The 16,406-nt window shown below is 43.4% G+C and overlaps 1 protein-coding gene across 2 annotated transcripts in view; it reads right to left on the bottom strand.

Moving 5' to 3' along the window:
• The window catches only part of MRPL3 (mitochondrial ribosomal protein L3), a 45,826-nt gene that overhangs the window by 6,293 nt on the left and 23,127 nt on the right, over positions 1-16,406 (bottom strand). The window contains exons 7-9 of one of the 2 annotated variants that reach the window (XM_072971223.1): positions 7,518-7,626; positions 5,179-5,256; positions 3,840-3,917 (exon numbers count right to left, since the gene is read on the bottom strand). In XM_072971223.1, coding sequence (XP_072827324.1) covers positions 3,840-3,917; positions 5,179-5,256; positions 7,518-7,626 — 265 coding nt within the window. The remainder of the gene's footprint in view (positions 1-3,839; positions 3,918-5,178; positions 5,257-7,517; positions 7,627-16,406) is intronic. The other variant, XM_072971225.1, reaches the window with a different exon arrangement.

The following is a 16,406-nucleotide window of genomic DNA, read 5'->3' as shown; positions in this document are numbered from 1 at the left end:
AAATTAGGCTGTAGGGACGTGACATGCAAATATGTCAAATATGTCAGCATCACTAACACACGACAGATGCTCTAAGTGCATTTAGTGAATCCAGACCACACAAAGCTTACATTAGCTAAACAGGCTGGTCAGCCCTGAGACGAGCTTACTAAGTTGAGTGAAGAACACAGTTCCCAGCAGCCCTGTGCCCTGTACTCTGAGGAGCCACGAGGTCCCCTGGAGGGAGCTGGCGCTGACGAGGCTGCTCGCCCAGCAGGCAGCCTCGGCCTCCAAGGGCAAGGGGCTTATCCCTCTGCTGGGCGACCCCTGGGAGAGTGGAACAGTGGGTGAATCTTCAGAGAACATGTAAGACACTCCCCAAACCCCCACACCTAATGTTTGGGATAGACATTTAGGGTTACAAAAGAGTGAAAAGATTTATCAAAATTTGTTGGAAACATATTCACTAGAATGTTAAAAGTTCAAAGTGCCTAGACACTGCTCTCATGCTGCGGTTTCTCAGGCTGTGTCTGGACTCCTCTTTCGGAACTGCCATCTTCAGTGACAGCAGGCCCTCACCCATCATAGGGAAGTGGGCGGGGAACCTGAGTAATGAATTCTGTTGGTTATAAACTGTCTCTAACATCCGGATCAGAACCATTGAACACATGGCCGTTTTGAACACAGCTGACCTGGTCACCCCTGCCGGCTTCCACCACTGTCACTGCATATGTGACTGGGTCACCTGGACACTGGAAACTTATGTAAACCCACCAAAACCCAAAAAATCTTCTAAGCATTAATCAAATGCATTTCTTTAAGGAAAATGAGAATAATCCAAAGTGAAGAGTTCTAAAAAGGGAATGTTAATTACTGTAAGATTAAAAGAAATACTGTACCTGTCCTAGTAATGGAACCTACCTTAAGAAATGAAAAGAACACATAGAAAAAGACCCAATCTGAAAAACCCAAGTTTCAACCTACTTTTGTTATTACTGTTGGACAAATAGTGAAGGATCTATTTCTGGGAACTGCTGATACCACTTTTATTACAAATTTATTTTCAGAATGGAGAATGGAAGACTAAAATTCAGAAGTGAGCTCTCACTTTGTATTATGTTGGCTTAAAGCCCAGGCAGAATATTTATTTTGCAGTTTACTTGATAGAAATAAGTCGGAGACCTTAAGAACTTTTTTTTCAAATCTATCCTGTACAATGTTTTCTTTGTTTTGAACACAAAAATGAACATGAATAGTTTAAAGGAAAACACTTAAATGTGTAATCAGAGCAATGCTAGTAGTAGTAATACACCTTAAAATGTCTACCTTAGCAGGGGAACATATCTCAACACAATAAAAGCTATTTATGACAAACCCACAACCACTATAACATAACACTTAATGATGAGAAGTTGAAAGCCTTCCTGCTAAACTGGAACAAGAACGCCCACTCTCACCTCTTCTATTCAACAAGGTCTTGGAAGTCCCGGCCACAGCAGTCAGACAAGGAAGAGGGATCCAAATTGGAAAAGAGGTAAAATTATCACTATATACAGATGATACTATAGTATATATTGAAAACTAGAGACACCACACAAAAACTACTAGAACTGATAAAAGAAAGAATTCAGCAAGGATACAAGATTAACATAGAGAAATCTGTTGCATTTCTTTACACTAACAATGTCAGCAAGGGAAAGTAAACAATCCCTTTTAAAACTGCATCCAAAACAATAAAATACTTAGGAATCAACCTGACCAGGAGGTGAAGATTTTATATGCTGAGAACTATAAAACATCAATAAGGGAAATTAAAGACGTAAAACTAGCCCATGTTCTTGGATTGGAAGCATTAATACTGTTACAGTGGCCATACTACTCAAAGCAATCTACAGATTTAATACAAACTCTTAACCAAATTACTCAGGATATTTTTCACAGATGTAGGAAAAATAATCCTAAATTTATATGGAATCACAGAAGCCCTGGAACTGCCAAATCAATAAACAGACAAAAGGATCATGGAACAGAACAGAGAGCCCAGAAATAAACCCACACGCTTACAGTCAATCTTCAGCAAAGGAGGCAAGAATATACAATGGAGAAAAGACAGTTTCTTCAGCAAATGGTGTTGGAAAACTGGACAGCTGCATGTAAATCAGTGAACTTAGGCTACTTCCTCACACCACACACTCAAAATGGCTTAAAGACTTAAACATAAGACAAGACACTATAAATCTGTAAGAAAACCTAGGCAAAACATCTGACATAAATCTTAGCAATGTTCTAGGGCAATATACCCAGGCAACAGAAATAAAAGTAAAAATTAACAAATGGGACCTAATTAAACTTACACACTTTTGCATAGCAAAGGAAACCATAAGCAAAACAAAAAGACAACCTATAAAATGGGGGAAAATATTTGCAAATGATGTGATAAGAGCTTAATTTCCAGAATGTATAAACAGCTCATACAACTTAACAACAAAAAAACAAACAACCCAATCCAAAAAAGGGCAGATCTAAACGAGAAATTCTCCAATGAAGATATACATATGGTCAAAAGGCACATGAAAAAATGCTCAATATTGCTAATTATCAGAGAAATGCAAATCAAAACTACAATGAGGTATCACCTCACACCAGTCAGAATGGCCATCAGTCAAAAGTCCACGAATGATAAATGCTGGAGAGGGTGTGGAGAAAAGGGAACTCTCCTACACCGCTGGTGGGAATGTAGTTTGGTGCAGCCATTATGGAAAACAGTATGGAGATTCCTCAGAAAACTAAAAACAGACTTACCCTGTGATCCAGCAGTCCCACTCCTGGGCATGTGTCCTGAAGAAACTCTAAATCAAAAAGGCACATGCACCCCAATACTCACAGCAGCACTATTTACAAGAGCCAAGGAATGGAAACAACCTAAGTGTCCATCGATAGATGACTGGATAAAGAAGCTGCGGTATATTTATACAATGGAATACCACTCAGCCATAAAAAAGAATAAAAAATGCCATTTGCAACAACATGGATGGACCTGGAGATCATCAGTCTAAGTGAAGTAAGCCAGAAAGGGAGAAAAATACCATATGCTATCACTTATATGTGGAATTTAGAATATGACACAAACGAACCTATTTACGAAACAGAAAGACTCACATAGAAAACAAACTTACAGTTAACCGGGCGGGGGAAAGGGGGTAGGGAGAGAGAAATCAGGAGTTCAGGATTACTAATGTATATAAAATAGATAAACAAGGTTCTATGGCACAGCACAGGGAACTATATTCAGTATCTTGTAATAACCTATAATGAAAATATATATATATATATAACTGAATCACTATGCTGTACACCTGAAACTAACAACATTGTAAATCATCTGTACTTCAACAACCAGAAACAACTCAATATTCTGCAAACACAATACAGTTAAGTGCAATAAAAGAAAGTCTTAAGCCACCCTTCTTGTTGATTTTCATTTAACTTCCACCCATATATTTCCAATTCCTGTGTCAAAGTACTCTTAAAAAATGAAAAAGTTATTTTTTCGAAGGACAGATACACTGATATTCTGGAAGGTGTCCTATGTGTCTTGTACTCCTTCTCCTAATATCCTTTCTGTATTTATGAAGAGCTCTGTGCTTACTGGTCCTCCCCTCTTGCAGGTTCGTGGTTTTAGAGACATAGACTAAAGATTATTTTGTGCAGTTTTTTTTCACTCAGTTGCTACTCAAAAGTGGAAAAGTTAGCAGGAAACATGGGGAAAAACAGCCACTTATTTTCCAGTCACACTTCTGGTGACAGAGTGGCGCACACCCACGTATCTGAACAAGGAAAATAAAGGCAGCTCTACGAACCTTGACTAAGCAGTTTTTGTGTCCTGGTACAGAGCCGTTTACGTAGATTATATTGTGCTTTGTGTTTATTCTCCACACCTAAAGTAGAAATGAAATCAAACTTTAAGTAAGAGTTAAAAGTTTGAAAGTATACTTACATTAAAACAAACATAATCCTAGGCTCTTAGTAGCCTGTAAAGTCCTAATCATGGTAGCAACTTAAAATGCTCAATGAGAACTGAAAAAACTCAGGTCCCACGGACGTGTGCTGTAAGGACAGCAGGGACGTCTCATGGACGGGGCAGAAAACTCATGTCTCAACATTCTGGTGCCAGAGAGATTAACAAGCGGAAACTTATTTTTAGTTATTTAGTCAATACTAGCTTGCTGCAACTAGGAACTAGGAAGCCACTACGTCTCTGGGTCTAATTTTTAACCAGTGTGCTGAGCAGATGGCTTTCAAACAGATCGTCACATGGAGAAAACATTTAGGTGGGGGGTGGGAATCGAGCCTGACCCATAGCTCGTATGTAATTATGGCTAAATGTTAAATCCTCCGGATACTGAAGTCTCTTCTGTACACACGTGCACACACGGACAAAAATAGGTGCCCCTGGCAAGTATAAGAGCAATAGGAGAGGGGAAAAAAATCTTACACTATATAAAATTTACAAAACCTTCTTTTTTGGTGGTCAAAATTTATAACTAAAGCACACCTAGAACAGACGCTGGAAGAATACGCACCAAAATGTCACTTACCAGTGGTTCTCTCTAGGGGGCGCTCTTCCCAGTGGTTTATTTCCTTCTTTGCACTTTGTATGCTTTTCATACACATGTACACGTGAGTTGTTTTCATAAAAATATATGACACCCATTATGGTTCAACTCATTTTCACTTAGATATCACATATATTCCTCAAGTTAAACACAATCATTCTATAAAAATGGATGTATATGCCATAATGCTTTTTTTTAGTACTACCTTTCCCTGTTTTAACTGTCTCTTACATGCACCCACATATTTGACATTTACTCAGAATACTCTGGTGTGTAACCGTCCAGTCTCTGTGCTTATATGGGGCTCAGCGGCACATACACGTGGGGCTCCTGTTCACTCTGTCAGAGCGCTTACTGAACGCAATGCTCAGAATTTTCTTTCGTGCAACACCACCCTATGGAAACCTTCCAGATCAAACAGCAGACAACTAATTTTCCTTTTTAATGCGTGCATATTCAATGGCTTGGATGTTAAATGAACACACATGGCCAAGACCACCCCATAAAGAAAATACGGAGTCCGGTGCCTCTGCCCTGGGGCACTGCTGTCACCATCCCTAAAAGGGCCACTGCAGACACTTACTCTCAGTCCAAATGCTGTCCTGTCGATGTTCCCCAGGGGTCCCGGCATTTTAGCTCCAGGCCAGACTCTGGCAACATCCTAAAGGAGGAACCACATTTGCACTTTTACTAGTACCTTCAATTTCAGAGTACCCATGAAACCAACATGCAAGTAAGATATAAGCCATTAAAATGTTCTCCCCCATGTTTTGCTAGGCCCCGGTAAAGAACTAAATGTGGATTCAATCAAACTGACTCCTAGAGAATTTCTAAACTAGATTAAAACAACAAAAATATAGACTAAGAACACATTTAAGAGAAAAACTCAGTAACATGAGAGTAACTGAGCCAATCATGGTTTAAGAAGTAAAAACAAAAACAACAAAGGACATAGAAACAAGTCACAACGTCACTGTAAGAAAAAGACTGCCCGCCTGGCCTGTTTTCAGTAACCTGCATGAACACCCACAGCTCTGCTGCCGTAACGGTCCTACCCTCCCAGCCCTGCTTTTGATGTTTCTGTCGTCCCACAGAATGATTAAAGGACAGTTAGTTATCAGAGCTCCGGGCTTGCTTGGCCGGCCCTGGCCATCTCTAACTCATGTAAATCAAACAGCCGCACATCATCTGATTTTAGCTTTGATAGTGGATCATATTCCACATCTAAAAAAGCAAATCTGAATTACATCCACAGTGGAAAGCTGCTCATGACACAAGTTCTTGAAATAAAAACAACTGCATCACTGTTCTCACAACAGGTGAAACTCCCAGCGGAAGCAGCTCAGCCTATCAGCAGAGTTGGTTACTATGCAGCAACAGTTTAAAGCCAATTCTGAGTATTACAGGCTGTCACTTACTTATTCTACAAACACCGTGCTTAGCATGACCTTAGTAAAAAGGACTCTGCCCTCCCCAAGTAAACTTACACTTGTTAAAACTACACCCTGACTCAGGCTGTTTAATAGCTAATGGAAGAAGCATTTACAAACAGAACAGTGTATTTCATGAAGAATAACTAACTCGAGTCATAAGATTCGGTTCTCCTATAGGCCTAATTTTTTTAAAGAGCTGTAATAAGATAAAATTCACATACCACACTTCAGCCATTTAAAGTATACAGTTTAATGTTTTTAGTACATTCAGAGTTGTGTATTATCATAATCAGTTTTGAAACATTTCCATCCACCCAAAACAAATTCCATACATGCTGGAGGTCACCCCTCCAGCTGACGCGCCGTCCAGGGTCTCTGCGCAGGTCCAGCCCCCGCCCCACCCCCCCTGCAACGTGGCAGCAGACACGATGCTCCTTTACCTGCAAGTAGTTCAGTGTGTGTCTCCTAAGAACAAGGACACTCTCTTACATACGCACAGCAGTTATGAAACTCAGGAAATGTAACACATTAGCTAATCTACCAGCCACACTAGAACTCTGACAACTGTAATGTCCTTTCGAGCGTTTCTCCAAGTCTGGGGTCTTAGCTGTCGTGTCTCCCTAGTCTCCTGACAAATGTTACAAAGACTAATTCTGTGCAGACGTACTTTATACCTTTGGGAGAACACATACCGGGTAAAGTCCCAGAAGTGGGACTCCTGCGTCAAAGGCAAATGTGCAGCCTTGCTAGACAGTGCCTGCCACGTTTCCCTCCACAGAGGACACACTATTTTACATTCCCGCCAGCGACAGGCGAGGGTGCCTGCTTCCCCACACTCCTGCCAATGGAGTGGCAAAAAGTGAGCAGCTTGCCAGCCCAATCCGCTGGGTGAGAAACTCGCTCAAGAGTGGCTTTCATCTGTATCTCTCTTACGAGAGGGAGAATATATTAGCAAGCTTTAGAGACTGAATTTGCATCTCTCATGGTCTCAAGGATAAGGCTCCTGCAGGCCCTTTTCGCCGTACCTCTGGGACCAGCGTCAGACCAGTCCCAGAGGTCCAGGGGACTAGGTCAGCAACACACAACTCCCCCTCTATTTCCTGCACTTTCACCGTCTGTCTCCACTTTTTCTCCACTACTTTTCCCTCGCATCATTATACTGTCCTTAGCAACCCTTCCCTATGGTCTCTCAGTACTCTGTACAGACAAAATCCAACTGTGAGGGACCAGGGAGGGCACTCTGACCCTGTTTCCTGCAGCTGGCTCGAGAGTGTGGGAGGGGAGACAGAGACAGGAATGAGGAAGCAGGCAGGAGAGTCCCCAGGGTCCTGGCTGTGGCCAGCCAGGCCGTCACCATGTGACAAAGTGAGGCCAGGACTCACCTGGGGTCACGTTCAAATTACAGCCCGGTCCCCTGGACAGACTGAAGCCCTCTGCGCACAGAGGCTGAAACTTTGGCTGTAAAGGAGGATCACAAGGTTATACTTACTCCAGTTGAAACAGCTCCAGGTCTCCGGTGGGTTTTCGTCTGACCATGAGTAGCGGGCTGGCCTTTAAATCCCCATCTCTTCATGACACCTTGAAAACCTTTGCCGATTCTGAAAAAGGCAAACAGAATTTACATAATCAACACAGGGTAAGAGATTCCCAACTGCTCCCTCTGGCAGTACCTGAGAGCTTGACAAAGCTCCTTATCTAAACAATGAGGAAAGGCCATTCGAGCGAAACTGCAAATGAACATGCGCTCCCCTCTGCCCTGGTCTGCACCTTCCTGGAGTCTCATCTACGTGAAATGACTGGTTCACGATCGCGGGACAACAGCGAGCTAAGCAGGGGGAGCGCCATCACCCTAGGACACAAGGCAGGGGAAGTGGGTCCCTTCAGAAGTTCAGGGTACTCAGAGGAGACGTGGCAGGAGCCACTGAGAGCCCACCTCTGGCACACATGCCCCCGTGTGATCAATCATCTCCCTAGAGTCTGGGTGTACCCAGCAGGGAATAAACCCACAAAAGTGGCCTCGGTCCCAGGGACCAGCTCCATCTCTGCACCCTCTTGCTTGCGAGGCCCTGAAGGAAGCTGCTGCTGGACACGAGCTGGCCATGGATGGTCCCGTGGGAGCACATCTCCCACCAGCAGCTGTGGACCTGACACCCGCCTGGGCTGAGCCCCTGGGCCCACAGCCCCCGCTGAGCTGCACGGACCATGTGCCCACCCAAACCACAGCAAGGGGAGACGTGTTCATTGTTTCAGGGGACTATGTTAGGCAGCAGTGTATACAGAACATGAAATAAAACAGCAATCTTGTCCTAAATACTAAAGAAATTTGACTTTTAGAAGATGGATCTTGGTTTCAAGGTCTGACTCTGAAGCCAACAGAGAAATAAAAAAAGAGACTAACAATTTCTTAAAATTCTAACATTTCAATTTTAACAAAACCATTCTATTTTCAAACTCTGCTAACTAGAGAAATGTTCTTCAGTTAGGCAGAAGCAATACTAAGGTTCAAGCATGATTAAGGCTTGTCTCTGACTGTCAAATACATCAGGACAAATGACACAATGAAAGGACCAGAATGAATTTTAGACTCTACTAGGTATATTTTTATAGACGCTTGCGATGAACACGTTTTACCTTTTAATAGATAACATGTGAACACAGTTTTGAAGTAGTGTCCCCTACACATAGCATAGCTGGCTACTACTAAATAGACAGAGCATATTTCAGGACACTTACAAACGGGACCACACGCCACAGATTACAAAAACTATGTTATTTCCACAAGGACTTTGCTGTGCATTTAACAGAGTTATCAGAAAGTTAAGCCCACATGAATAAGATAGTTTGTTTTAGATAAATCAAGAATTCCACACAAACACAAGTACGTATAGAATATAACAGCCGAGTATTATCAAATCACAGGTCAAAGGTTATGTGTATACGAATAATTCAGGTACAGCTTTCTCACATTAGTCAACTGAACACATCATGGCGTATATGGCACGCCTGGTCTCACCATGCTCCACAGATACTAATGGTCAGCACTTTTCAGCCATGAAGTATTTTTAAATTAAGGTACATATGTGGTGTTTTTAGACATAACACTAAGAGACTACAGTACAGTGCAAAGGTAACTTCTATGTGCACTGGAGAACCAAACAATGCGTGTGACTCGCTTTACTGCGGTGGCCTGGACCCGAACTGCAGTATCTCCGAGGCATGCCTGAACGTAATTCTTTTCAGCCTCAAAAACTCAAAATAATGCTTATTCCTGATCAAAGAGCTAAAACAGACACTTAACATATACTCACTGAAAAGCCACTATAAACTTGGCAAGATTAACATCTAAGAAGAGCAAACATTTATCATCATAATATCAAATGTTTTCCTGAAATTCTGCTTCAGAAACTTAACAAATATTTCCACTTAACACTGAACTTTAGAATATATTTGAAAAATAAATGCTTGGCAATTTAAAAATAAAAAAGAAGTGAATCCTTTGAACCTATGATACTGTTTGGCAAATACCACTTTAAAGGAAAAAAGGGAAGGGACTGGCGACACCGAATCTAAAATGAGCACGTGGAAGCTGGTGGAATGCTAGGACCAAGCGCTCCCCTCTCCTCGTGACTACAACGAAAGCACAACTGGCTGCTAAACAACCATCGGAAAAAAAGCCTGGAACTTAGCAAAGAAGATCTTATCTTCTGCAGCTGGCAACATAAAGAGGGCACCACAGCAGGACGGTAGGAGGGGCGTGCTCTCGATATAATCGGGCCCCATACCCCCGGGGTGGGAGATCCACCAGCTGAAAAACATTAAGTTGCAGAGGCCCTCCCACAGGAATGAGAGTTCTGACCCCCACGCCAGGCTCCCCAGCCCAGGGTTCTGGCAATGGGAAGAGAAGGAGACCCCAGGACATTAGGATTTGAAGGCCAGCGGGGCTTGGCTCCAGGAGCCCCACAGGACTGGGGGAAACAGAGACTCCATTCTCTTGGGACGCATACATAGAATCTCAAGTGTGCTAGGTCCAAGGGCAGAGGCAGTGATTTCATATGAACCTGGGTCAGGCCTGCCTGCTGGTTTTGGAAGGTTTCCTGGGAATGTAGGGGAAGCCTGCAGCTCACCCAGGGGACATAAAAGCTGGTGGCAGACATTCCGGGAGTGTTCATCTACATGAGCTTTCCTGGAGTCTAGACTGCATCATCAGCACCAAGATCTAGCCCCATCCATCAGCAGACTTCCTGAGCCACTAGACACACCCCTAGACACAACCCTACCCACCAGAAGACCAGGACCAAGCTTCAGCCAGCAGTGGGCAGGCACCAGCTCCGCCTGCATAAGCCTCTAGTCTAGCCACATCCACCAGGGGCAGATAACAGAAATAAGAACCCAAAACCTGTGGAAGGAATCCACAAACGCACGCCAGACTCTATACTGGGATTGGCTGGAACCTGGCCCTCGGGGGACAAGAGAGGAGTGTACTGCTGGGACACACAGGACGTCTCCAACAAAGAGCCACCTCTCCAAGGTCGAGACACATAACTAACCTACTTGAAAACACAAATAGAAAGATAGACAATATGAGGTGGCAGAGGAATATCTCCCAGGCCAAGCCACAAGATAAAATCCCAAAAGAAGAAATAAGTGATGAGGAGACAGGCAGTTTATCTGAGAAGGAGTTTAAAGTAATGATGGCCAATATGTTCAGAGAACTCAAGAGGAGTATAGATGCACAGAGTGAAGTTTTTAGCAAAGAGTTTGAAAATATAAAGAATACCCAAACAGTTGAATAAAATCACTGAAATGAATAACACACTAGAAGGAACCAAGAATAGACTAAATGAGGCAGAAGAACAGATCAATGAGCTAGAAGACAGATTAGTGGAAATCACTACTGCAGAACAGAATAAAGGAAAAAGAATGAAAAGAAACAAGGATAGTTTAAGAGAACTCTGGGACAATATGAAGTGCACTAATATTCATTTATAGGGGCCCCAAAAAGAGAAGAGAGAGAAAAAGGACCTGAGGAAATTTTTGGAAAGATAATCACTGAAAACTTCCCCAATTTGGGAAAGAAAACAGTCACCCAAGTCAAGGAAGTACAGAGAGTTCCACACAGGATCAAGCCAAAGAGGAACGTATCAAGGCACAATTTGACAAAAATTAAGGATAAGGAAAAAATATTAAAATTAGCAAGAGAAAAGCAACAAATATCATATAAGGGAGCTCCCATAAGGTTATCAGTGATTTTTCAGCAGAAATTCTCCAAGCCAGAAGGGAGTGGCATGATATATTTAAAGTGATGAAAGGGGAAAACTTACAACCAAGAATACTCTATCCAGTAAGGCTCTCGTTCAGATTTGATGGAGAAATCAAAAAACAGATAAAAGCTAAAAGGTTTCAGCACCACTAAACCAGCTTTACAACAAATGTTAAAGGAACTTTTCTAGTCATCAAACCATAAGAAAAGAGAACAAAAAGAAGAAAGAGGGGGAAAAAAAAGACCTACAAAGGATTGCTTTGGCAATTCAAGGTGTTCTATGGTCCCATAAAGATTTTGGAATTGTCTGCTCTGGTTCTGTGAAAAATGTGAGTATTTTGACAGGGGTTGCACTGGATCTGTAGGTTGCTCTGGGTAGTGTGGCCATTTTGATAATGCTGATTTTTCCAATCCAAGAGCACAAGATATCTCTTCATTTCTTTGTAACATCTTCAACTTCCTTCATCAGTGTTTTTACAGTTTTCAGAGTATAGGTAACCTCCTTGGTTAAGTTTATTTCTAGGTATGTCTAGGTTGTTTTGGATGTAATGGAAATGTTTACGCCAGTTATAAAACCCTGGTTTTTGAAGTGGAAAGAAAAAGTGAATGAAGGGTTGTGAGTGGCAAAATACCCTTCTTTCTTACGGTGAGTTGTGTTCCATTACATATATATGCTGCACCTTCTTAACCCACTTATCTATTTATTGATGTGCACTTACGATGCTGCCATGTCTTGGCGATTATAAATAATGTTGCTGTTAATAGCAGGGTGTACGTATGTTTTTTAATTAATTCTTATTTTGTGGTTGGCTTTACTCCTTTGATAACTATGTAAGTTTAAAAAGCTAAAGCTCTAAACGTTCTTATAAACAATGAACAGTACATATATGCAAATTTTTAAAAAATGTGCAGTATATTGTCTGTATGTATTTACATGCAATATATTGTGTATGTGCAGTCAAACTGTAACAATTCTACCTAATAAAACTGAAAACTGAAACAAAACAAAACCGCGTTCTGACACTGGCCATTCTGGCAAAAGTGTGTCTCCAATGGCTTCATCTCTACTTAAGAAAGCGAGCCCGAGTGTGAGCTGTGAAGAACAGGCCAGGTGAGTGTCAAAGAAAATGTGTCTCATTTTAACAGTGAAGTGCTAATTATCTTTGGCTAATTACAGCTGTTTTCCATGTAGTTTTAGAACACATCATGTTCTATGTGCACAATGGGGGCCTCTTCAATAAACAGCACACGTGATGTGACAGATGGCCGGCGGAACTGAGACCGCGGAGGACGCAGAACGCGGGCGCAGGTGTCTCTCCCACTGTTTCTCTGTTGTGGTCCAACCACAGAACACACAGCAGGAGCAAGAAGGGAACTAATCTATACTGAGCGCACCCAAGCATGTTTGAGAGAGGACGTTTTCACAGGTCACATCGTATAAAACCTTCATTTCACTAAAAATGATACAAAACACGTAATATGTGCTTTCCCTTCCCCACCCCTTTTCTGCTGTTTTTACTTAGTGATAGCGGGAAAAAAAATCAAAGGACAATTCAAAGCAGGAAGAACACAATGTTAGGAATTCCACATTTAGTGAAATATATCTGAAAATCAGAAACAAAAGATGTATTTTAGTTAGAGCATTTTTAATGTTAAAACTAAAACTTCATCAAAAAGCCTCAAAGATGCCATTTAAACTTAGGAGCCTTCGTCGCCCGTGTTCTCAGACTTATTTCCTTATTAGATTTGAAGTCCACCAAGCACAGGGACTGGGCGCCATCCTACCCCAGCGCCCAACCCAGAGGACTCAGGTCGTTCTGTCCTGGGTACAGCCGTACCTTAGGGAGACAGATGATTATTTCCTCCATTCTGTCCTGCAGTTCCCAAATGCTGTCTAACGGGCTAGGCTGTTTCTGTTTTTTGTTTTTTTAGGAAGAAATTCATCAGGGAGATCTAAGAAATGAGACAGCCATAGGGGTAGCAGGTAGTGACTGGCTGGCTGACCAATATGCTACTCAGACAAAGGGTGACCCTAGGAAGCCAGCCTAAAGTTATTTTAAGTATACTTAATATATATAAAGTGTAAATTATATATAAAATATATATATTTAAACTGAGCAGCAGCATCAATAGCCACACACCACGAGGAAACAGGACCTGTAGATTCACTCCAGGCAAGGCACTACACAAACAAAAATAAATTCAATAATTCAACAGCAAAACCTCTCAAGGGATAAACACCAGAAGGCACTGTTGCTAGACTATGTTATCAAAAATGTTTAGTTTCCAATAAAAAACTGAGACTTGGGGAAGCGTTTCTGAAGGTTTACGGAGGCTGTATAAAGAACAGGGAGGAGGCGCTTACAGGTGTGACTAAGAACCTGCGGCCGAGAACGCGCCGTCAGATGTTCCCGGGGCACCGCACGAATCCAGAGACCAGCACCGCACGGACGCCATCCCCTGCTGAGATGTGACAGACGCCTCTGTGTCCACCAGCAGACACCCTTTACATGGCTCTCCACTTCGTGGGAACTGCCTCTGCCCGGTTCTGGACACACTTGGACGCGGGAGTGAACACAGCGTCCCTGAGGGGTGGCCTGCCCTCGACCCTGTGCACTGAGTCCTCCCAGAGGGGCCTCCAATGTCCTCACACCAAGTCCCTCCATTGCCCCTTCAGGCCCCTGGCAGCGCCGGAAGTCCATCGCCACCCGACTCAGCAGTGCTGTCTGAGCCTGGGGTGGGTGACAGGGAGCAGCTCCTGAGCGCACAGGTGAGCCGTGGTGGAACATCCCAGGTGCTCCATGATCCAGCAAGGACTTCACAGGTGGCGTGGTCTCTGCACAGTGTCCCCCTCGGGGGTGGCTCTGCAGAGGCATGGCCTGGAGTGCAGGTATCCGCTTCCGTCTGAAGCCCACAAGCCCCTCAGCATTTGGGAACACCCTCGTCACCAGTGATGCCGAGAGCACAGAGCACTGCCTGGAGCTCTGCCATCAAATCCAGCTCACTCAACAGGACAGGGAGCCGCCTATGCCGGGCCAGGGACCTCGTAGAGAAGAGGGCATCTTCTGGCTGTCTTAAGTAAACCAAGGACACCACGCTGCTGCCCTGAGTTCAGGCTGCCCTTCCCCGAAAGAAAACTCAAACAACCAATTCCGCAGTACCAGGAAAAGACAGAAGTTTACTGAAGGTCCTCAGCCACATCATCTCTCGCTGCAGCTCAGAAGCCCGCCATGCACTATGATGCACTGCTGTGTCTCTTTCAATACAGAGAAAGTAAGTCATGCCACTCGGAAAACTGGAGGGTTATTTTTTGGATACAGATATGTAGAACTGAAAGGAACCTCAGGAAAGATCTGGTCCTATGCCTTTATGTTGAAGACAATGAAGTCTCCACTGGGAGAAACTAGGCCCCTTGGCCAAGGTCAAACCCCTGGTACATGGAGGCACCAGGTCACACTTTCAACCCAGGCCACACTGCCTCCTGAGAAACACAGCAAAGCCAAAATACAAAAGTACCCAGCACACCAGAGAGGCAGGAAGCTATTTCAAGGACATCCTCATCACACTGTAAATTCTAGGTAATTACAACGACCCACAGTGCTTTGGAAAGCTCCTACTTTGCTACACAAAACAGCCTAAAGTAAGAGGCAGTAATCTGATGTATTAGAAGATACCACCACTGAATTCCTAAGGACCTAATGTTTTTAATTGATTTAAAGAGGTATTTCCTAATGAGGAAAACACACTTTCCCTTTAAAAACTTGAAACAAATGAGAAAGCAGTAACGTCAGCAGGGGTGACAGGCGCCAACCCTCCTGAGCAGTCCGTGTGTCCCCATCCTGAGCTAAGCGTCATCTGTCCGTCTTCTCACTTGGTCTCTCCGGGGCAGCAGAGGCCGGTGCTGCAGTCAGTCCCACGGTGACGATGCGGCAACAGAGAGGCTGAGAAAGCCGCCTAGGTCACAGGGCCGCCGGGGAGCAGGGCCCTGCGTCCAGCTTCCCTGGGTCACCTCCGATGGGATGCTATGACTGAATGAATGAAGAGGGATTGTTTCTGACAGAGACTATTTCCCTCTGCAATTTGCTCATTTTGCAACCTGTCTCACTAGTATGCTTAGAAATTTCCTGCTTTGAATACCTAGTAAACAAAGTGACTTACTAAACATGAACACACCCAAAAGGTGCAGAGCTGAGGGCACCTGCACCTGAAGGCAGCTCCCGCCCTGTCCCCTCCCCGAGCTCCCAGTGGGCTGCTCCGAGTGTGCAGCACTCTTCTCACACGGGTGCGGCCCTGGCCACAGCCCCCGAGAGCCTTCGCTTCTGTAAGAAGCTACCTGGCTTCCACTCACTCAGATGGACCAGGTTTCTGTACAAATTTGTTGCTACGTTAATGAAAGAACCCAGGAAACTCCCCTCCCTTCATTTTACCCCAGGGACAACACGATCAATGTCAGTCCTGTCTTTATCTTGAGGCCAAAGGGCACCAAGGACTTCAGAAACAGTGAGATTATGCAAGAGATTGCCATTAAAGCACTATGACTATGCCTGAAAATATATAGGTAGTTTTAACTAGCCCAGACTCAGAGATTTTTAGCTTCTCTTTCATCCAGAAAGAAAAACTCTCTTAAGGAGCTGAATGAGCTGTTCTCTGATTTCAGTCTGGGCTTCAAGAAATTCCGTCAAGTGTGTTGGCCAGTCATGAATTCCAAGCTCAGCGAGACCCTGGCAGGAAAGTGCCCCAGGCGTCACCCCTGCCTGTGTCATCTTTTTCTCCCAAACAACACAGAATGCATTTTTACAGTTTTCTTTCTGTTTATCTTAGTTTCATTCTATTCTGATTTCTTTCCTTAAAAAAAAACAAAAAGAAAAACAAACAAAACCCCTGCAAGCTATATGAGCAATACTAGAATTCAACAGAAAACAATGAACAGAATCCATGCTGAGAACAGAATCAACAGTCACACCATAGCTCACTCACTATGTGTATTTTTATTTAGAGCTGTCTCCTCCTCAAAACTGAGAGAAACAAAGGGAAAACGAGAAACCCCCAAACCCACCATCTATGAGAAGTTACACTGGAAAACAATCGCCAACACAGAGCAAGAATATAATCTTTGAA

Source organism: Vicugna pacos, chromosome 1 (genome assembly GCF_048564905.1).
Source record: "Vicugna pacos chromosome 1, VicPac4, whole genome shotgun sequence".
In the NCBI taxonomy this organism is placed as follows: domain Eukaryota; kingdom Metazoa; phylum Chordata; class Mammalia; order Artiodactyla; family Camelidae; genus Vicugna; species Vicugna pacos.
Note: the sequence above shows the minus strand (reverse complement) of the source record. Positions and strands in the feature narration are given on the sequence as shown.